The sequence below is a fragment of the Delphinus delphis genome, chromosome 20 (assembly GCF_949987515.2).
Source record: "Delphinus delphis chromosome 20, mDelDel1.2, whole genome shotgun sequence".
NCBI lineage: Eukaryota > Metazoa > Chordata > Mammalia > Artiodactyla > Delphinidae > Delphinus > Delphinus delphis.
In genome coordinates, this window is record NC_082702.1 from 57,285,414 (window position 1) to 57,308,692 (window position 23,279).

Below are 23,279 nucleotides of genomic sequence, written 5' to 3' on the forward strand. Positions count from 1 at the left end.
CCTCAACAGAATATCGGCAAACCAAAATGGATCATAAACCATGACCAAGTGGGATTTATCCCAGGGATGCAAGGATGTGCAACGCCCACTAATCAATCAGTGCACTACACCACATTTACAAAGTGAAGGCTAAAAAGTCACAGGACCATCTCAATCCATGCAGAAAAGGCTTCTGACAAAATTCAACATCCATTTATGATAAACGGGTATGGAGAGAATGTACCTCAACACGGTAAAGGCCATGTATGACAAACCCACAGCCAGTATCACACTCAAAATGAAAAGCTGAAATCTTTTGAAAGACAAGGATGCCCACTCTCCCCACTTTCATTCAATGTAGGATTGGAAGTCCTAGCCAGAGCAATTAGGCAAGAAAAAGAAATAAAAGGTACTCAAATTGAAAAAGAAGAAGTAAGACAGTCACTATTTGCAGATGACATGATACTATATAGAGAAAATCCTAAGGACACCACCAAAAAGCTATTAGAGCTAATAAATGAATTCAGTAACATTGCAGGATACAAAATCAATACACAGAACAAAATCAGGAGAAACATTCCATAGACACGTAAGTAGCAGAGGGTCTCTCCTCTCTCAGACGTACATACCGTTGGTGCCCCACTGCCCTTTCCAGGAGCCCCCTTCTGTTTTATTCTTACCAATGGTCTCCTTCCTTCCTCAGTAACCATCCTGCAATGTGCTCTTAGCTCCAGCTGGCAGACTGGTCCTTCCCCTCCAAAGACTCTACCCTGTGTTATCTGCACCTGAGGATTAAAAGTGGTCTGTCTGTCTCCTCACCAGTGGAGGGGGGCGGTTTCCACCAAATCCCTCATATCTACTCGAGCAATCTGAAGCACTGCTAAGATGCTGGGTGTGAACCTCAAAACCCAGAGCCCTACAGGTACACGACGTTATTTTTAAGTTCAAAGTGCACTCGGACAGTCACCGTCGATTAGCACATACAGACACGTGTTAGACCCATCGTAAAGGCAATATACCCCCTAGGACACTCCCGACGCCTTACAGACATGGATTATCAAGACCATCAGGAAGCTACATACACACACCAAGAGCAGCTGATCTGGGCCACAAGGCTGTGGGGAGATATCATCTCTTGGGTCCAAGGGAACGTGGCCCAGAGGACTTCAGAGGACGAGGGGACACGAGGCCCCACGGCTCTAGGAAGAGCACAAGTGGATGAGGAACAGCCCCAGGGCCTTGTTCCTTACAAGCCAGTCATCACAGCACACGTCTCTGGAGCTTTGGTGAGCGTCAGAGGATGAATCCCGAGCTGCCCTCGGTTAGGACACGCTAGGACGCTGGAACACAGACACCTGGGCGTACAGAGGTTTCAAATTCAGTTGGAACTGGTTTTCTGTTCACGCACGTAAGTTTTTCACTGATGTTTTAGGAGACCATCCAGGTAACAGACCAGTCCACAGAGAAAGGCAACCAATGCTGACAACTGGTTATTTTCATTATGTTTTCTAGATCTTTCAAGTTTTCTACTGTATTTTTATAACTACACTCACACCTCAATGGGACAGTAGTCCCCAATTAAAACAAGTCTGCAATACAGCTACAAGCAGCTGGGGGGCATCACGGCATGTGGCTCTCGTCGGACGTGGTCTCCGAGAAGCATGGTAGGAAGTCTGGACGCAGAACTCGTCCTCATCAGCTGCAGGAAGCTTCTGTCCGCCGCTTGGGGACAAAAAGAACACCCCCCAAAACAACTCTAGGTGCTTCCTAGGTCCTGGCCACCCCCAGAGGTGGGTCAGAATTCCACACTAGCCCCATGGTATTAAGTTCCAGATGGGCTGTTGTTCCAGAAGAAGTCTGTGACAGCGGTGTGACATAATGGACCTCTAAGTGCTTGTCTGCTTGTATCGAAAATCCCGCGGCACCCAGTTCCCGTCAGCACAGCCAGTGTCATTGATCCGCTGTTCTCATCAATACCCGCTACGTCACCGTCTCTCCTGTGGGGCTGGAGAAGGCACCAGGGCTCACTGACTGCTAAGCAGGGAGAGCAGCCCAGTCTATGACAAAATGTTCTAGAGAGCCTACTGCTGAGATGGCAGGGAAAAGAACGGAACTTGTGTCCTCATAGCCAGCCGGCCCAGCCCCACACTTGTGGTGATCGCTCCCACACCCATCCCCCCAGGGCCTGGGTGACACACAAGGTGGGTTTGTTAGCCCAGACACGCCCCCAAAGCATGCTGCCCACACCCAGGCAGCGCTGTCCAGACCCCAGGATAACCCCGAGTAAAATGGGGCCAGCCAAGCACATGGCAGCTAGGTGGCTGGAGTCTGATGGGGGTTAGGAGGAGATCCACAAACGACTCTATTCCCTCTACTCTGAGTAGGTTTTGTTAGAAACTGGGCACTTCTTCTTTTTTTTTTTTTAAAGATCATTTTTGATGTGGACCAGTTTTAAAGTCTTTATTAACTTTGTTACAATATTGCTTCCGCTTTATGTTTCGGGTTTCTTGGCCACTAGGCATGTGGGATCTTAGCTCTCTGACCAGGGATTGAACCCAAGCCCCCTGCATTGGAAGGCGAAGTCTTAACCGCTGGACTACCAGGGAAGTCCCGAAACCATGCACCTCTAAGACCTAGGAGTGGGTCTGCCCCACGGTGGCAACACCGACATGAGGAGCACTCGGAGGGGTGGAGTAAAGAGCAGAAGGGTGTCCCTGTGCTTCTTGAAACATAAAAACAGCTTTCGGGACTTCCCTGGTGGCTCAGTGGTTAAGAATCTACCTGCCAACGCAGGGGACACAGGTTTGATCCCTGGTCCGGGAAGATCCCACATGCCGTAGAGCAACTAAGCCCACGAGCCACAACAACTGAAGCCTGTGCACCCTAGAGCCTGCAGGCTGCAACTACTGAGCCCACGTGCTGCAACTACTGAAGCCGCGCACCTAGAGCCCACGCTCCACAACAAGAGAAGCCACCGCAATGAGAAGCCTGCGCACTGCAATGAAGAGTAGCCCCCGCTTGCTGCAACTAGAGAAAGCCCGCGTGCAGCAACGAAGACCCAACGCAGCCAAAAATAAGTAAATAAAATTAATAACTTAAAGAAAAAAAAACAGCTTTCAGTGCATCTCGGCTCAACCCAATAAAAGGCAGGGACAGCGGGCTTCCCTGGTGGCGCAGTGGTTGAGAGTCCGCCTGCCGATGCAGGGGACACAGGTTCGTGCCCCAGTCTGGGAAGATCCCACGTGCCATGGAGCAGCTGGGCCCGTGAGCCATGGCCGCTGAGCCTGCGCGTCCGGAGCCTGTGCTCCGCAACGGGAGAGGCCACAGCAGTGAGAGGCCCGCGTACCGCAAAAAAAAAAAAAAAAAAAAAGGCAGGGACAGCATTCATCACCTATGGAACGTGGCTTAGAAAATCTCCAGAGCTCAAGTAATGCCAATCGAAGGAGGAATCAGGACCTAAGTAATCAACTGTTTCTACACACTTTTGTCGTGTGTGTGTGTGTACACTTTGAATTGACAAATGCTGTGCAAACGTGACTGACTAACAAAGCCCAGATGTGAATGCTTACGTTCCATTTTGCAATAGGAAGGTTTTGAGGCTTCCACTCTGCCTCAAGAAGCGATAAATTTTAAAATGCACAGCAACATGGTGGTCTTGCTTGGTACAACCCAAAAACCCAAAGCTGCTGCGGACACCCAGCCCGTCTGTGCAGCTGCCCTGGAGTCGCCGCTCAAGAGTGACCCTGGTTGTGCCAAGCCACGGAGGACGCTGCAGCAAAGTGCAAACCAGCAAACGCCAAGGAGGTCAGCTCGATCTCGGGGCCGAAGCTGCCTCGTGCTGTAAGTGAGAGGCCCTATCCATGCAGCTTCTCGGTCTTGCTCACCCACAAAAGCGGAAGCCAGCAGGAGATACGTACGGCAGGTGTAAACATCTCTGTATTCCATGTGCTCGTAATCGGGAAGAATTTTCATGAAACGGCCCGACTTCACACGAGGGTTTATACCTGAACAGACACAGCAGGGAAAGGGCTGAAGATGGTTCTGCCTTCTCGACTGTAGAAACCATTTTCACAGGACTCAACGCCTGTCCCTCACCGACATCACACGCTTCCCTACATCCTCGACCCCCAGAACCAAGCGGTTGCCAAGGAGGCAGGTCTGGCCAAGAAGGAATTGTGGTGACAGGTGCTCCTGTCAGTCAGTGATCCACACCAGGAACTCATGATGGCCGGCCCGCTCGGGACCCCCTCCGGGCTCTCTCCCCATCACCCACCACAATCAGCGGGGCTCACCGAGGTGGGAGGGCAGAGGTCACAGCTCACAGATATTTGGGGTGGCTGTGTAGGGAACCCTGTGCCCCGCTGCACACCTGGCATTGTCCTTCACCTGCTGCACGTGTGTGTTTTGTTTTTGACAAAGGACCGTGTTTGCCAGCCTCCTAACTCAATCAGACCCCTTCACCCCTGGACTGAGGTAGCTGACTCTACCATCTAAGCAGGAACTAGGGACGACTGTCTTCTACCACCTATTCCAGAAGCTAAGTGATTTTCTCCTGGATAAGGCCTTCAAAGCAAATTCACAAAAACACAGTTCCTGCACTGTGAAGATGAAAACTGAAGCTCGCTTTGGCCGGGGCAGATCAAACGCTCAGGGGTGCTGATAACAGATAATATGAATCAGTCTCTGGATTTGGCAACCATGTTCAAGGGGTTAAGAACCAGCAGTCAAAGAAGTCTACAGACGTCCTCCTTTGCCTCACGGTGACCTCACCGTGGCCCTTGTCCCCTCTCCCTGGCCCACCTGGACCTCCCCCTCTCTCCTACTCACCTGCCCATCCACCTGTGCCCAGACGTCCCCTCCACAGGACAGATGCCCCCAAGGCCCGGGCAACCCCTCTGCCCACAGCTGAGATGAGCTCTGTGGGGGCCTTCATTCTCACACGTGTTCCCCTCTGGGTGCTTCAGCCCCCAACACCTAGCAGGTACGAGCACCTGCCTCCCTCCAGGAGTATTTTGAGGGCTTACAACTCTTAGACAGAACTCAAGTGGCTTTGAGATGATATCATCAAATGGCCTAACAAACTCAAAAAGCAGTGAGATGATAAGGACTTCTCATATTAGATCCTCATGGAAACAGCTGACCGTCCCCAAAGCCAGGAACCTCTCGTTTCTGTGCGCTCACAGGGACTCCTGTGGGGAGTGTGCCTCTGACTTGGACACGACGCCCATAGCGAGGGCGGCCTCCTGGATTCTCTGCTCTGGGAGACTTAAGACATGGACGCTGGGGAGCAACACTGAAGCAGAGAGTGGAGCGGGGCCCTGGGGGCACCCCCAGGATGGAGGGCGGGACGGGAGGGAAGGGGACACAACCACCTTTCCAGCCCTGGAACTCCGGGCTCTGCAGGGTTCAAAGTGGCACTGTTCTCACCACTGAGACCACAAGACAGGAAGGAGTTACATTTTCACGAGACGTGACCACCCGGGCCCCAAGACCCACTTCCCCTGGAGACACGCATTCTCTTGGGTGGGTGGGACATGAAGCAGAGGCCAGAGAAGAAACCAAAGTGCGAAGCTGCACAGGGAAGGAGGCGCGGGAGGCCTTGCGCAGACCAGCCCTGCCCTGGGCTTCAGGACCAAGGACAGCGGCACGGGGGTGGGGTGGGGCGCTAGGTTGGGATGGTGTCTGAGGGTGGCTGAGGATGCAGCCCGAGCCCCTCGGCAAGTGGGGACAAGGGGATACGGGGAGGTGGCAGAGGTGAGGCTGGGACACACAGGGCTCCCAGAGAAGGTGGGAGGGGCAACAGCCTCGAAGGCACAGCCAAGCGCCAACATCGAGAACCACACGTGCCCAGGGCGGCCGGGGAAGGTCCACGAAGAACTTAGAGCCTCCAACAGGAGATCTCCCTGCTCGTGAGCAAACTCTAACCCAGGAACACTGGCCAACCCAACAACCCAAATGGCCACGGGATCGAGGTGGAGAGAAGTCTGACGGGATGAAGAAATCAGCCCAGATTCAGGGACCAACTGCGCCCCCCCTGGGCTGTCTCCCCACAGAGCTGATGCTCCGCAGCAGTCCACACTCTACCTGTGCGGGGGATGCGGGACACAGGAGGAGAGGCGTCTCCCAGGGGGACTCTGAGAGCAGCAAATCCACTGAAAAGAGGGAACACAGCAAGCGACACCAACGAGCAAGCCCCTGACACTGGAAGGAAGCCTCCAGCACGCTGGCTCCCACCCAGCAGCCTGGCCCCCGGGAAGTCCCTCCATCCTGAATCACAGGTTTTTCCGAGCAGGAGCCCGGTCCCCAGCCTCTCGGTGTTTAAGTAAGAAGCATCATCTGGTCTAGGTGTTCAGGGCAGAACTGGTGCAGAGTTCAAAAGAATGTGTAAGCCAGGGCTTCCCTGGTGGCGCAGTGGTTGAGAGTCCGCCTGCTGATGCAGGGGACACGGGTTCTTGCCCCGGTCCGGGAAGATCTCACATGCCACGGAGCGGCTGGGCCCGTGAGCCATGGCCGCTGAGCCTGCGCGTCCGGAGCCTGTGCTCCGCAACGGGAGAGGCCGCAACAGTGAGAGGCCCGCATACCACAAAAAAAATAAAGAATGTGTAAGCCAAAATCTACCAAGCTGGTTTTAAGATGAACACGTAAGGTCCTTTTCAGAGAGGTCAACAGGTCAACCTCAGGCCAAAGAGGAGTGGGCCATCGTGACCCTTCTTTCCCCGCCCTTTACTACCCAGCCCCGAGTGTTAACACACGCCACACCCCGCCGGGCAGGGACAGGCGGGCTGCTCCCCGCGGGACGGTGTGCCCACTGCCCCTGGGTGATGTCAGTGCCAACGGACACCCTCACAGCCTCACGCAAAGGGCCCTGAGGAACGGCCAGCAGAGAGGTGCTTGGGGTCGGGGGCTCTAGGCATCACGGAGCATTGCTGGCGACTCTGGAAAGCAAAGGGGCGGGGACAAGAAATGGGGGCGCTGGGAGACTCAACGTGCCTGCAGGAAACATGCCAAGGAAGGGCCGGGGCTGGTGCGGTCAGGGTGGCGGGGAGGGGCCCTGGCAGCTGTCACGGCTGCATGTCACAGTTGCTCCTGGTGTCCACGTCTCCAACCAGGCTGCGGGCCTGGGATCTAGAGAGACGGGCACCTCCAAGCACACCAGAGTTGTTTCCAGGGCAGCCACGTTCCCCAGAGGAAAGACACCTTCATCCACCTGCGCTGCAAAATCAGGGTCATGATTCACTCAGAAAGGGAGAAGAGAGCCCCCGACCTTGTCAGTGCTGTTACTACCAGCGCTGTCTCTACAATGTCAAAACTGAACTTAAAGCGTATCTGAGAACACACCTGTGGGCTGAGGGCCATGGACTTTTATTTTCCGTGGCTGATGTCTCTGAGCACCTGCTTCTGGAACAAGTTAACAGAAGATGGTGACAGATTAACTTACACTTCGCGTAGACGTCTCGACAAGACACGCCCGTGATCTCCAGCTTCCGCAAGTTTTCACAAACGCCGTACTCTGCAACAAGAAACGTTTGCTGGAAATTACAGTCCAGAAGTCATAAAGCAGCAGAAATATTAATAGACAGACGTGCGGGTGGGGGTGGAGCAGGCATGCCTCAGCCTTGGCCTTGTCTTCTCAGCCTGACCCTTCTTTCACGGTGGAGATTTCATGGCCCTTCTCCACATTCAGTCAACACCCTCACTCACCAATGAAGCCACTACTCTATTTTTAGAGTATTCTAAACTCCACTCTGCATGAAATAGCAACCTGCCATGTCTATTCTGATAAGCTCTAGAAACCTAATCGCTCAAACTCACAACCAGACACCCTGGTTTATGACCACGGTGTGGCAGAAACTCAGAGTCTGGAGACGATGCGAGTTCCCATGGAAATGAGACCATCACTGGTGTCAGGGTTCCACGAAGGCCCCCCTAAGCCCCTCCTGATTCTGTGAAACGAAGACACAGCTGGGGCTGCCCAGGACGGCCTTGAAGCCAATCCCTGACACCCACCTCCACGGCCAGCGCTCTGCCCCACCTCCGGGAGAGAAACCCAGGCGTGGAGAGGTTGGTGACTCAGCAGTCCTTCCAGAAGGCGGGCTGCAGTCTGGCCAGCAAAAGGCTGTCCACCTCATCACATCACAGACCCCACCCCGGCCCCAAGGCCTGGTCTTTTCAGTGGAGTGGATGATGACACTAACCCAGCGCTTCTGCGAGGATTTTGACCATATCCAAGCCAAGCTCAAGATGCAGACGGTGGAGAAACCAGTCGGGGCAAGGCGGTTAGCACCTGGCAAACCTCCCTGAGATGGGCCTGCCCGATGGTGCTGCTTCCCCTGCTTCCACTGCCGATGAGCAGACCATGGCCTTGCTCGTCACCAGACAAAAACACACGTTTTATCCTCCTGCCAGGAAGAATGTGGACTCCACTCTGGAGTGTTATGCAAGTTACAAGAACGTGTCAGGAACTAGATAACAAAATGTGCTTGTTTGTGACCTTGGACGGGGTGACACCTGCATGTCACATGAGTCACCAGCAACTGAGAGGCCCTGGTTTGTCAAAATCCTTGCAGACCATGCCAGGGACCAGCTGGAAGGGCCACTCCCGCCCTTGTTGGCGACCAAGCTGCAGCTGGTCTACCTGTGCTCTTGAGAAGAGCTCTGCTCCACAATGAGCTGTCTTCATGATTCCCCGTCTGCTCTGGGATGTCCACCACAGCCAGGTGGCCCTCCTGACGACCACAGTGGCTGTCACCACCTCGTGTGCTCTCCATAAACAGTGTCCTTCCCTCGCACCAACCAGGCACTCCAAAACCGTCACCGCACAAGACTGGTGCCTCGGTTTGTTTCCTATGTGATGCTAAAGGACAGGTCCTCTCCCGGTTCCAGCAGTGACCAGCGCACGGGATAGATGAGATGCACCTCTTGCTGCCTTGTTGACGAGACAGTTTGGGAGCCGGGGTACGGGTGGGGCGCGGGGTAGTCTTCTCTGAACTGCGCGCTTTTGTGATACACGTGGACACTCTGCCGGTGAGATGCAGGGCACAGACCCAAGGCGCGTCCGAGTGTGCCCCGGCGGCCTGCAGCACACTGAAGCAGCAGTGTTGCCCCACAGCATCTGCCGACCCAGTGGGTGACTTTCGCATCTGAGCCCAGCGATCCTCCGACCTGCTAGAGACAACGCACCACGTCCCAGCACCCGCTCAGACTTCCAAGCGATTCTAAGGGTTTTAGCCAGGATGACCAAATTGTCAAGAATCTCTGCACATCGTGTCAAGAAAAGGTGCTGATAATATCACACAAGAGATGACCCTGCACGAGCAGACAAACCATCCACAGGAACGCCACTAGCAATCAGAAGAACAGCAAAAGCATGATGCAGTGCTCATAAATACAGCAATGCTTAGTGGGTTTTTCTTAATGTTCCCAGAAGATAATAAATTCACCGAAGCGGAACAATGTCATTCTGACCCAACTGCTCCTTCAAGAAATGTTCAGTATTTTTCACATGATGGAAAAATCTTTTTTTTTTAAACAGTGGCTCGGAACAATTCCACATACTCTGACTGTTCCATAAACCTTCCCATAAGTCATCAGGGAAAGTGCCCTTAAAATAGCATTAAGGCCAGTGTACATGCAGAACCACGGGTCCTTCCCCCTAGAAAAACTCACCAGTGTTAACGCCATCCTGCCCAAGACCAGCATTAACGCCGTCCTACCCAAGATGGTTAAAGTTAGCACAGCAAACCGTGCTGCCCACAGCTGCTTTCTAAGTGCCAAATTTGGGTTGCAGCCTGCCGATTCAAATACTTTCCTTGCTAATCTATGACATAAAGTAGCTTGTGAAAGTCTGTTTTCAAAGTGTCTACTCCAAAAATGGCAGCAAGTAAAAAGAAAGTTGGGAAGGGGGAGAAAAGTGGGTCAGCTGGACTTGAGGAAATTTAAATTAACCATGGAATTACCATATGATACAGCTATATCCTATTTCTGGGTACGTACCCAAAAGAGATGAAAGCAGAGACTCAGAGATGTTTGTACACCCATGTTTACAGCAGCACTACTCACGATAGCCAAGAAGGGGAAGCAACCCAAGCGCCCACCGATGGTTGATGGGCAAGCAGAACAGGGTCCATCCACACGATGGAATATTATCCAGCCTTAAAAAGGAAAGAGAGGGCTTCCCTGGCGCAGTGGTTGAGAGTCCGCCTGCCGATGCAGGGGACACGGGTTTGTGCCCCGGTCCGGGAAGATCCCACATGCTGCAGAGCGGCTGGGCCCGTGAGCCATGGCTGCTGAGCCTGCATGTCCGGAGCCTGTGCTCCGCAACGGGAGAGGCCACAACAGTGAGAGGCCCGCGTACCGCAAAAAAAAACCACCAAAAAACAAACAAACAAAAAAAAGTAAGGAGAGTCTGACACCTGCTATAGCCTGGCCGAACCTTGAGGACGTTTTGCTGAGTGAGATAAGCAGTCACAAAAGGACAACACTGTATGACTCCACTTATATGACGTCCCTATAGAATAGCCACATTTCACAGAGACAGAAAGTAGAATGGTGAGTGCAGGGGCTGAGAAAGGGAAAACGGGGAGTCAGTGTTTAATGGGGACTCAGTGTCAGCTGGATAAGACGGAAAGGTTCTGGAGATGATGGGGGTGACGGCTGCACAACAATGTGAACATACTTAATATCACTAAACTGTAGCTTAAAAATGGTTAAAGTGGTAAATTTTATTTTGTGTATATGTTACCACAATAAAAAAATTAAGTTGCCACTTCAAATACTCCAATCAGAAAATTTCCAGAAAGCTATTGAACAAATGTTTTGCCAAGACGGAAAAAGAGCCCAGGAATCTGGGCCAAGTCGACACTGAAGCTCCATCCTCTGGTGACCTGACTGCCAGGGGCGCACTTCCTGTCCAGTGAGGTCAGTACTGTGTGACGGTCGTTACCGAAAACCCCTGCACCCAGAGCATGTGTCTGAATGTGCAGGAAGTCTATTCAGTCTCTGCGGGTGGGAATGGGTGAGAAGAGTTTTCTCTCTCCCTCTTTTCCACTCTCTTGTTCCTTAGGAGTACCTAAGGAATACATGCTGCTTCCTGAGGTTCCTTCCCTCGAAGAGATTAACGGAGATTAACAGAGGCAGTACCTGTGCCAGCCGTGGCTGAGATGTGCACGCTTTCTGCATCGGAATGGAACATGACAAAGTTAACATCATAATTCTATGCACTGCACCTGCCTTGGTACCTGCAATTAGAGGGAACTTAGCCCCATGCTCCCCATAAATGCCACTTATAAGGGTCCCTGCCACGTTGGAAGGGCACAGCACTAAGACAGTGTCTGAAGCAAGCTGGTGGGCACACAAGATAAGGCTGGAAAGGGGGTGGTCTCCTGGTCCTGCCAGAGCCGGGAGTCCACAGGAAACGCAGAAGCACTGAAGAGTCTCAGGTAGAAAAGCAGCCTGGACTGGGTAACCTGTGGGTGGAGCCAGCGGAGACACACCTGGAGACGCAGGTGGGGGGTCCCGTGAGGAGGCCACTGCACCACCAGGTAAGTCAGAGGTGGCAGGAAAGGATGGGGGAACCCAGCTGGAACCCAGCTGTGGCCTCCGGCAGGCAGGAGAGAGTGGGAGAAGGAAGAGTGGAGGAGCGCTGCGGGCTTGTTTCCCACCTGCTGTAAACTCACACCGTTTTCCAAATAAAACCAAAAGGCAGTATTGATTGCAAATTTAGCGCATTTTTGTTTGCACTAAGTTAGGGAATAATTATATCCCTTAATAAAATATGGTTAAAACTTTACTTCCGAGAGACTTCCCTGGTGGTCCAGCGGCAAAGAATACGCCTTCCAATGCAGGGGACTCGGGTTTGATCCCTGGTGGGGGAACTAAGATCCCACATGTCACGGGACAACTAAGCCCACGCACCACAACAACTGAGCTCGCGCACCTCGATGAGAGAGCCCACAGGCCGCAAACTAGAGAGCCCACGCGCCCTGGAGCCTGCGCACCACAACTAGAGAGAGAAAACTTGCACGCCACAACTAGAGAGAAGCCCTCACGCCGCAAGGAAGAGCCAGCGCCAAAGTGAAAGATCCTGCGTGTCGCAACTAAGACCCAACGCAGCCGAAAAAATAAATAAATAAATAAAACCTTTACTTCTGAGGCTGATAAAGGAGGCAGAGGCAGGGGAGGGAGCTGGTGGGGAGGGGGCTCCGCCAGGCTCAGGGGTGTCAGGCAACTGGCCCCGAGGCTTCCTGACACAACTGTTCCGAGGACACCCCTGCGACAGCACAGTGCCGCTTCCAAACCCCTGTGTGTCCCCTAGCTCGCTGCTTTCCTTAGCTATTACTATAACTGCATGAAATGCCTTTTTTTTTTTTTTGATAATGTAGCAGATCTGGAAAAACACTGTGCAGCCAGCTCATCTTAGGATGGGAAGAATGTAAAAACCAAAACCTGGATACAGCCCATAGGCATCTCCTATTCAACACCTAGAATATTCGGGATGCTAACCAATAGTTCCCAAGAACAGCTGACAGCACCTACATACTCCACGTGACTTCTTGCCAACCAGCTCCACCCCTACAAAGATGAACAGTCTTGGTGCCAACAGCAGCCTCGAGAAGCCTCGCCCTGCCAGCCAGAGGACGCTGACCCTGTCCAGCTCCACGACAGGTATCCCTGGCCAAGGGAGCCCCACTCCAGTGGAAGCCCACCTGTCATGCCCGGACACTTCTTCCTAGTGCACACACACCTGCTCGGTCTCGCCAGCCACTCGTGAGACCAGGAGGTAAGCAGAGTCTGACTCTGCCATCACCTCGCCCCGGACCCCTTCTCAGATTTCAGACACTTCCCGACTCCCCACTAATACTCCTCATACAGGCCTGGCTACTCTGGGTTTCCTCCCCTGTCCATCACCACTGGGCAGACAGTGAGGGTGTCACTGGCAAAGGATGCTGACTCATGAGTTAGAACCCAGGCCGCCTCCTGACCGGTCCTGGCTTTCTCACAGGACACCTGTTCCTCCAAAGTCCCAAAGATGCCCTTGTATTTGCACACTCTTTCCAGCCAGAAAGACAAACCAAATGCATTATGTAATCACTTTGTAAACACAGCGAAACAGTGAAAATGGCCCATCAGTTCTTCCTGGAAAGGCAACCGTATCTGCCCAATTAAGCAAGGCCAAGGGGAAATCTTCACTCGGTGCTTTCTGGGGGCCAGGTCCATTTTCCAGCTCACTTTTGTAAGGTTAGCAATGTCCCTCAAGAGGCACCGTTTTCCTTTACCCTCTCCTACTTCGCTAACTGGACGGATGAGGTTTCTCTGTGAAGCAGCACATGAGATTGGACTTCGAAAAATACAGAGACTGTAGTCCTGACAAGAGCAAAGCGGAAGAAAAGGATAAATGTCCCCCTACGATTCTGAGATCCTGCTGTACGTCCAGGAGAAGAAAAGGATAAATGTCGCCCTACGATTCTGAGATCCTGCTGTACGTCCAGGAGAAGAAAAGGATAAATGTCCCCCTACGATTCTGAGATCCTGCTGTACGTCCAGGAGGGGGCCTGCTTTCCTCTTCTCACGGCTGAGGCAGGTACGCTTCTCCTACCTCAACACCGCCCACTCCAGCCCCAAAACAGGAAGGCTCAACAAGAATCATAAAATATGCCCAAAGCCGACTTCAAAGCCTACGACTTGCCCATTTCACCTCTTCCCAAGACGACCCTTCCAATTTCAGCCATGTTTAACAAAAGCCGCATTTCTCACATTTCACATCAGCACATCAAACAGAATAGAAAGCGTTTTCTTCTGCATGCAAATACAAAATTAAATATTGGTTTTTAACTTCCCATTTCTGTCATAAAGCTCATACATTTTGGGAAAAGGGTATTTCTAATTATGATGGAATTGAAGCCCACTTTAGACTCACAAGTGATCAAAATATTATACAAATATTATTCCAGGTGTCATTAAAACACTTACCATCAAGGGGAGAAATGGACAAATATATATTATAAATTCAAAACCTCACTCTATGTCTCAATATTTAAGAGTTTGGTGTAGAAGGGAAAATACACGTGGGAGCACTTCCTTTGCATTTCCTTTGCTTTTAAATGCTTCTTTTGTTATTATTTGAATGTTCTGATTTAGAACCATGGTCTGAATTTTCTAAACACCTTAGCCTCAGGTAGACCGGCCAGCATTTAAAAATTCACCAACTAAACAGTGAAATGTTAACCAAAAAAAGCCTCCTCTCGGTCAAAGACAAAGAACGAACTCGGCTGCTACGCTCTGCTCTGAGAAGTGATGGCTTACTTATAGCCCCACATGCCAGTAACTGCAGGAGGCCTGAAGCCAAAGGAGGGATGCATCAAAACATTGCTGGGCTCCTGACGCCGCGCCCACGCTGCCGGCTGGGGTTGCTCTGGTTTGGTTTCCTGTAAGAGGGGGAATAGCGCCTATTTGGTGTATCTGCCCCCAAAACAGGAACACAGATTGGGCTTCTCAGTAGCAACTTTCTTTCACCTGCCCCCAGAAATACCACCTGAAAATAGTTAATCAAATAGCTCCAACAGGCAGGAGGCTCAAAAGACCAAATTCTATAAAAACAACTGATTATTATTGTTGACTTATTATTGCTAGGACACTGAAAATTGTGAGATTCTCATCAAGCGCTATAAAGCCTTCTCATTTTAAGTTTGTAGCGTCCCTACGCCCCCCCGCCCCTGAGTCATCCTCTCATTTTATGAAGAGCCACTGACATGCTCGCCCTGCCCATGCCCTGGAAGTCCATCACAGCCCCAAACGCTCTGAAACAATAAAACACAGGTGCGTGGCACCCTCCTCCCTGTGCCCCTTTCTGTGGCTTGTCTTCTCCTCTGGGAAACCCAATTATCAAAATACAGAAAGCAAACGTGTAAACACTGAGTAGTAAACGTGCAGACTCACTAACGTCTCACTCACCTTCCCAAGACACTAACAAATGGAAGCACCATCGTGCCGTGTCAGGGTCGGACCTGGAGCTTCTGGGCCAGGAAGCCTGCTGGGCTAGGACCACCCAGCTCCTGCTCACCAAGGCTGAGGGCACTGGTTTTTGCCTCTGTGGACATGACTTTGGCCTTAACACCCACCATAACCAAATGTCTAGTTCAGGATGGAAGAAGTCTGGGGCTCAGGGAAATAAGATCAGACTTGTCTCACATGCGACTATTCTTATACATATTCCAGTCATAATTAGACTAACCCTACGAGATGCCTATGAATTACGCACGGAACTGCCAACCATCCAATGTTGGACCCAGATGAGCTGGAAATGAAAGCTACCAGAATGAACTAGTGAAACTGAAGACCTTCATAACCTCGGGACGACAATGATTACTTAAACCCAACGTTAAAAGTGCGTAGCTTTGATTAACGCTGTAGCTTTTGCAGAAGTCACTTTGACTAATGCAGTAACTTTTGCAAAAGTCACTGTAAATGAAGTTAAAAAGCAAAGGGTTATTGACGATGAGAAAATGTTTTGCGTATATTAAACAGAAATCGACCCAGGTTAAATAAATAAAACCCGCAAATCAATAAGAAAAAATAACGATAGAGAAAAAGGGCAAAGATTAAGGATACGCGAATGAGAGAAATCCAAATTGCCTATAATTTTATTTCTTAAATGTGCATCTTCATGAGTTATCAGCCGTCTGCAGATTAAAATGAGATGCTGTTTCTCACCCAGATTGACACAGATTTTTAGAAATGAATCATTCAAACTAGAAAGAATTCAGAGGACACTGGATTAAATGAGATAACTTAAAGAACCCAGACCACAAAGACAGCTACTGTGTAAACAAACACAGAGCATTCCTGTCACTTTCGGTGACTTGCCTGTGCACACCCTCGTGACAGGTGTGCAAACAGGAAAATACAACTATGTTATATTTGGAGTGAAGAATCACTCCAAAAAAATAACTGGTCAGTATCTAGTAAAACTGCAAATCTCACAGCCCACTACCCCGGCAACACCACTTCTGGATATATTCCTTAGAGAAATTTACAAATTTATCTGCGTCTGAAGACACGTAAGAGCTTCTTTGCTGTAACACTGTGTACACTGTATGAAAAAAATTAAAATGAGCAAAGAACACATGTGGCCTCTTCAAATTATGAACCACCACATAGTGTTCAAGAAGACTGAACCAGACTTAAATATATTAACATGGACAGAATTTAAAAACACAAGTTGACAGGGGGAAAAGGCAGATGCACAATACTTATGGTATGATATATTTCTTAAAATTAAAGTACCGTAAAACAATGTTACACATTGGGGATGTTACAGGAGTATGTATATACAAGTAAACTCAACCCACAATAGTGGTTGCTTCTTGGGAGTGGGAAGGACAGGGGTGATCAGGAGGGACTTAAATGCTGCCTGAGAGGTTTTCTTTCAAAAAAAGGTAGCGAATTCAAAAGCAAATATGACAGAAGACTTAACTGTTATTTACTGGGGATGACTAGGAATATGCCTGTTTTACCATGTCTGTTTTTCATTTTCTTAATTTGTCAAAGTGAAAATTCTCCTAGCTGCTAAGCCACCTGGGTGAAGAAGAGACCTTGATCCTACCATCACAGTGTCTGCTGTCCCAGAAAAGCTGAACTGAGAAGCACAGAAGGAGGCAAAGAAGGACTGAAGAGTCCTTCCCTGTCTGCCCCCCAAAGTCTTTCCACATCTTCGTGAGGACTTTTTATGCTTCCACTAGCAATTCTAAGAATTTGCCCTGAGCTGTACCTCCAGTTAATTTTACTATGTGGCATACCTTTGAGTTTTCTGATTATACAGAAGTCTTCCGTTACTCTCTCTTGCTACATACCTTACAGTTTCCCCAGAGACAACACCCGGAGACCACCACACAGGTTTGGCTGACTGATGGAGAAACTCCACAGAGCACAAAGGAACATCTGTGATGAACCTGGGTCTCACAGGTGTACAAAATACAAAACAAAGCAAATGAAAAGGTGGAACTCTCTTTGCCTCTATTTTAAAATGTCAAAAGAAACTCACTTGCCAAATAGATGACAAAAGGTTAATACTGCTAATATTCAAAGAAAAGAGAATGAAAAGAAATGAAGACAGTCTAAGAGACCTCTGGGACAACATTAAACGCACCAACATTCGCATTATTCAGTCCCAAAAGGAGTACAGACAGAGAAAAGACCTGAGAAAATATTTGAAGAGATTACAGTCAAAAACTTCCCTAACATGGGAAAGGAAACAGCCACCCAAGTGCAGGAAGCACAGACAGTTCCAGGCAGGATAAATCCAAGGAGAAACACACCAAGACACATAGTAATCAAATTGACAAAAATTAAAGACAAAGAAAAATTATTAAAAGCAACAAGGGAAAAACAACAAATAACATACAAGGGAACTCCCATAAGGTGAACAGCTGCTTTCTCAGCAGAAGCTCTACAAGCCAGAAGGGAGTGGCACGATATATTAAAAGTGATGATACAGAAGAAACTACAACCAAGATTACTCTACCCAGCAAGCTTTACAGACAAGCAAAAGCTAAAAGAATTCAGCACCACCAAACCAGCTCTACAACAAATGCTAAAGGAACTTCTCTAAGTGGGAAACAAGAGAAGAAAAGTGACTTCCCTGGTGGCGCAGTGGTTAAGAATCCACCTGCCAATGCAGGGGACACGGGTTCGAGCCCTGGTCTGGGAAGATCCCACATGCCGTGGAGCAGCTAAGCCCATGCACCACAACTACTGAGCCTGCGCTCTAGAGCCCGTGAGCCACAACTACTAAGCCCACATGCTACAATTACTGAAGCTCGTGTGCCTAGAGCCCATGCTCTGCAACAACAGAAGCCACCACATTGAGAAGCCCACACACCACAAATAGAGAAAGCCCGCACCCAGCAACAAAGACGCAATGCAGCCAAAAATAAATAAATAAATAAATAAATAAAATTTTTTTAATGTAAAAAAAAGAGAGAGAGAAGAAAAGGACCTACAAAAACAAACCCAAGGGTTTCCCTGGTGGCGCAGTGGTAGAGAGTCCGCCTGCCAAGGCAGGGGACACGGGTTCGTGCCCCGGTCTGAGCCTGTGCTGCAACAGGAGAGGTCACAACAGTGAGAGGCCCGCGTACCGCAAAAAAAAAAAAAAAATTAAGAAAATGGTAATAGTAACATACATATCGATAATTACCTTAAATGCGAATGGATTAAATGCTCCAACCAAAAGACACAGGCTCACTGAATGGATACAAAAACAAGACCCATATATATGCTACCTACAAGAGACTCACTTCAGACCTAGGGACACATACAGACTGAAAGTGAGGGGATGGAAAAAGATATTCCAAGCAAATGGAAATCAAAAGAAAACTAGAGTAGCAGTACTCATATAAAATAAAATAGACTTTAAAATAAAGAAAGTTACAAGAGACAAGGAAGGACACTACATAATGATCAAGGGATCAATCCAAGAAGAAGATATAACAATTATAAATATATATGCACCCAACAAAGGAGCACCTCAATACATAAGGCAAATGCTAACAGCTGAAAAAGAGGAAATCGACAGGAATACAATAATAGTGGGGGACTTTAACACCTCACTTACACCAATGGACAGATCATCCAGACAGAAAATTAGGGCTTCCCTGGTGGCGCAGTGGTTGAGAGTCCGCCTGCCGATGCAGGGGACACGGGTTCGTGCCCCGGTCCGGGAGGATCCCACATGCCGCGGAGCGGCTGGGCCCGTGAGCCATGGCCGCTGAGCCTGCGCGTCCGGAGCCTGTGCTCCGCAACGGGAGAGGCCACAACTGTGAGAGGCCCGCGTACCGCAAAAACAAAAACAAAAACAAAAACAGACAGAAAATTAATTAGGAATCACAAGCTTTAAATGACACAATAGGCCAGACAGATTTAATTGATATTTATAGCACATTCTATCCGAAAACAGCAGATTACACTTTCTTCTCAAGTGCACATGGAACATTCTCCAGGATAGAGCACATCTTGGGTCACAAATCAAGCCTCAGCGAATTTAAGAAATTTAAATCATATCGAGCATCTTTTCTGACCACAATGCTATGAGATTAGAAATAAATGACGGGAAAAAAATGTAAAAAACACAAACACATGGAGGCTAAACAATACATTACTAGATAACCAAGAGATCACTGAAGAAATCAAAGAGGAAATCAAAAAATACCTCGAGACAAATGACAATGAAAGCACGATGATCCAAAACCTATGGGATACAGCAAAAGCAGTTCTAATAGGGAAGTTTATAGCAATACAAACTTACCTCAAGAAACAAGAAAAATCTCAAATAAACAATCTAACCTCACACCTAAAGGAACTAGAGAAAGAAGAACAAACAAAACCCAAAGTTAGTAGAAGGAAAGAAATCATAAAGATCAGAGCAGAAATAAATGAAATAGAAACAAAGAAAGCAATAGCAAAGGTCAATAAAACTAAAAGCTGGTTCTTTAAGAAGATAAACAAAATTGACAAACCTTCAGTCAGAGTCATTAAGAAAAAGAGGGAGAGAACTCAAATCAATAAAATTAGAAATGAAAAAGGAGAAGTTACAACGGACACCACAGAAATACAAAGCATCATAAGAGACTACTACAGGCAACTCTATGCCAATAAAATGGACAACCTGGGAGAAATGGACAAATTCTTAGAAAGGTATGACCTTCCAAGACTGAACCAGGAAGAAATAGAAAATATGAAGAGACAAATCACAAGTAATGAAATTGAAACTGTGATTAAAAATCTTCCAACAAACAAAAGTCCAGGACCGGATGGCTTCACAGGTGAATTCTATCAAATATTTAGAGACGAGCTAACACCCATCCTTCTCAAACTCTTCCAAAAAATTGCAGAGGAAGGAACGTTCCCACACTCATTCTACGAAGCCACCTGATGCCAAAACCAGACAAAGGTACTACAAAAAACAAAATTACAGACCAATATACTGATGAGTACAGATGCAAAAAATCCTCAACAAAATACTAGCAAACAGAATCCAACAACACATTAAAAGGATCATACACCATGATCAAGTGGGATTTATCCCAGAGATGCAAGAATTCTTCAATATATGCAAATCAATCAATGTGATACACCACATTAACAAATTGAAAAATAAAAACCATATGATCCAGCTTCCCGGGTGGCGCAGTAGTTAAGACTCCGCCTGCCAATGCAAAGGACATAGGCTCGAGCCCTGGTCCAGGAAGATCCCACATGCCGCGGAGCAACTAAGCCCGTGCACCACAACTACTGAGCCTGTGCTCTAGAGCCCGCAAGCCACAACTACTGAGCCCGCGCGCCGTAGAGCCCGTGCTCCGCAACAAGAGAAGCCACCGCAATGAGAAGCCCACGCACCGCAATGAAGGGTAGCCCCCGCTCACCGCAACTAGAGAAAGCCCGCACACAACACCAAAGACCCAAAGCAGCCCAAAATAAATAAACAAAATAAATAAATTAAAAAACAAACAAACAAAAAACCCGTATGATCATCTCAATAGATGCAGCAAAATCTTTTGACAAAATTCAACACCCATTTATGATAAAAACTCTCCAGTAAGTGGGGATAGAGGGAACTTACCTCAACAGAAAAAAAAAAAAAAAACACTGCTAATATTCAACAAGCTCTTACTAATTTGTAAGACAAAATAAACTCCCTAAGAAAAAATGAGACCAAAAAACCCAAAACAAAACACAAACATGGAATTCACAAGAGGTGAAATTAAAATGGCCAAGAAGCATCATAACCATTTAGGGGGTGAGGGCTTCATCTGCATCATCCCATTTAACCCTCAAAGTCACCCTATGGGAGCAGCACTTGCCAATAACACTTGGGAAGGTGAAGCAGCGTCTCCAGGATCTCAGAGCAGATAAACAGATTACAAATCAGTCTTGACCACTGAGCCTTATGGCAGAAAGAAGATGACTGACTGATCCCCTGCTGGGAAGGATATCTGGAAAGCGGCCTTCTCATGCAGTCTTCCTGGGGGTGCAAATACCAACAGCTGGGCAATAAGTATCTAAGGTGTTATCAGCGTGCACACCCCACTGCCCACAACCCCACTTTGGGAAGTACACTCCAAGAAGATAATCTCAGAAGTTCTAAAAGGTACATGTAAGTCCCATGTAAGTCCCATGAACTCCTATAAAAGGCACAAAGGCACTCTTGACAGCACTGTTTACAAAAAGAAAAAACTGCAAACTTAAACGTCTATCAGTAAGGGACTAGTCTGTGGCATACATAGACAGTGGAACACTGTGAAGCTTTTTTTATACTAAATTTTTCCAAAATTTTAAGAATGGCTTATCTTTGATTGCAGGGGTCCCGGAAGATATTTTACTTTCTTCCCTTTGTTGTCCTTCGCTGTTTGATTTTTTTTTCTTACCTATTGTTTTTACCAAAACATGAGAGCTTACTGAACATCAGAGATCTATCAACGTTCAAATGAACAGAGAGACTTGAACTATGGATTAGGTAAAGCTTTCTTCCTGAGATTTGTTACAAAACTACTCACTATCCTCACTTCGGCCACCACCATCCCTGAGGGGAGGCATCAGCCCCCTGCAGCACTGCCCGGCTCCACCCACCGCTCCACAGACCAGGTCCTCGCCCTCAGGAGACACTCCAAACCCTCGGGCTCCCCTAACTATTCAAGTTCACCCTCATCGTTCCCGTCAGCTCCGCCCCCAAGGACTGGGGACCAAGGACAGACGTCAGCTTGCTCCCCGGCCTAAACTCAGCTCCAGCTCGCGTCACTGCCCTCGGCGTCCTGGCCCCCGCAGCTGGGGGACCCCTCACCCCTCTCTGATCACCCCATGCAGGCAGAACCCGGTCCGCCGCCCACCCGGAACTCCACCGCGCCCGGAACCCGCGGTCCCGGGTCTGTGGCAGGGCCCCCCGGGGTCACAGCACGCCCCGGCGGCCGGGACCCTCCTGGAGCACCGTCCCGAGGTAGGTGCCCTCCCAGAGCCCGTGGTGACCCCGCCCAGAGCTTCCCCCGGCCGAGCCCCCTCAACCAGGCCCCGCCCCGACGCACTCACCCTCGCGGCAGCGCCGCCTCCAGATGGTGTCGGTGTGCAGGATGCGCCGGAACTTGGTGCAGACCTGGGCCAGGCTGGGCAGGTCGGTGCCGGGCAGCGAAGCGAAGATCTCCACAAGCAGCTCGGGCGGCAGCTCCAGCAGCGAGCAGCGCGGGGGCGACGAGGGGCCCGCGCTCCGGCCGTCCCCCGCCCCGGCCAGCGCCGCCGCGCCCGCCTCGATGCGCTCTTCCTCGGGGTCCGTGTCCGGCTCGCTGTCGGCCGCTGCCGCCTCGGCCGGGCCCCGGCGCTGCTGGCGGCGCCGGCATCCCCGCGACGGGCCCACGCCGCAGAGGCGAGCGCACACCGCCATGCCGGCGACTGACGGCCGCCGCGCCGCCGCCGCCGCCGGTGCGCACGCGCCGCCAGAGAGCCGAGCCCCGCCCCACCCCGCAAGAGAGCCTATCCCCGCCCCGGTGAGAGTCTAGCCCCGCCCCCTGGTGAGTCGAGCCCCGCCCCCCGGAGGATCCGAGCCCCTGCCCCAGGAAAACAAGACACGCCCCTGGGATTCGAGCCACACCTCTCCCGACTGTCAAGCCACGCCCCGAATGCATAGGCGACCTCGCGGTCTAGGGCTTGGCCCCGCCCACCAGGGAGAACCTGCAAAGACCTGGGCCGAACCCGAATGCCTCCCGCCTACCCCCGCCCTCCCGTGTCATTGAGACCGTCTCCCCGCGGCCCCACGACCCCACGACCCCCGGCGGGACCGGCGCCTGGGCAGCAAATGGCGCGCTGTCGGGTGTGAGGGCTGAACTTACCACCTCCCGAGTATGTGGCTGACGCGCTCTTCCCGAGATCAGCCCCGAACACCCTACGGGGCACCTCCCCCCAACCCAGAATGCCCCAGGAAGGCCCGAAGGGCCCCCGCAAAACCCCCCAGGAAGGCCCAAAGTTGCCCCCCAAGAACCCCCCCCGAGCACCCTTCCATGAAGAATCCTCCAGGAAAGCCCAGAGGACACTGCTCCGAGGACCTCCCAGGAAGGCCTGGAGGAGCCCACCAGAACTCCCCAGGGGACCCCAAGAACCTCGCGCTAGGTGTGTAGTCAGTCTGATCTTGCTGTGCCCTAGTTACCTTATTTATTGGGTTCTGGAGGCTGACTGGGGCCTAGGGCGGGGGTGGAGAATGTGCAGACCTTCTCCTGACAGTGGCTTCACCTTAAGAAGCGCTGATAACAAGAAACTGTCCAGAGAGG

At 50.2% G+C, this 23,279-nt stretch overlaps 1 protein-coding gene across 6 annotated transcripts in view; it reads right to left on the reverse strand.

Moving 5' to 3' along the window:
• FBXO31 (F-box protein 31) overlaps window positions 1–22,417 on the reverse strand; it is a 45,550-nt gene extending 23,133 nt beyond the window's left edge. Inside the window, exons 1-3 of one of the 6 annotated variants that reach the window (XM_059999253.1) lie at window positions 22,051–22,417; window positions 7,418–7,489; window positions 3,897–3,983 (exon numbers count right to left, since the gene is read on the reverse strand). In XM_059999253.1, the coding sequence (XP_059855236.1) occupies window positions 3,897–3,983; window positions 7,418–7,489; window positions 22,051–22,399 (508 nt within the window). In that variant the 5' untranslated portion in view covers window positions 22,400–22,417. Of the gene's footprint in view, window positions 1–3,896; window positions 3,984–7,417; window positions 7,490–8,174; window positions 8,494–8,614; window positions 11,057–21,854; window positions 21,917–22,050 lie in introns of those variants that run through there. The other 5 variants (XM_059999258.1, XM_059999255.1, XM_059999254.1 and 2 more) reach the window with 5 other exon arrangements.
• Between the last annotated feature and the right edge of the window lie 862 nt (window positions 22,418–23,279).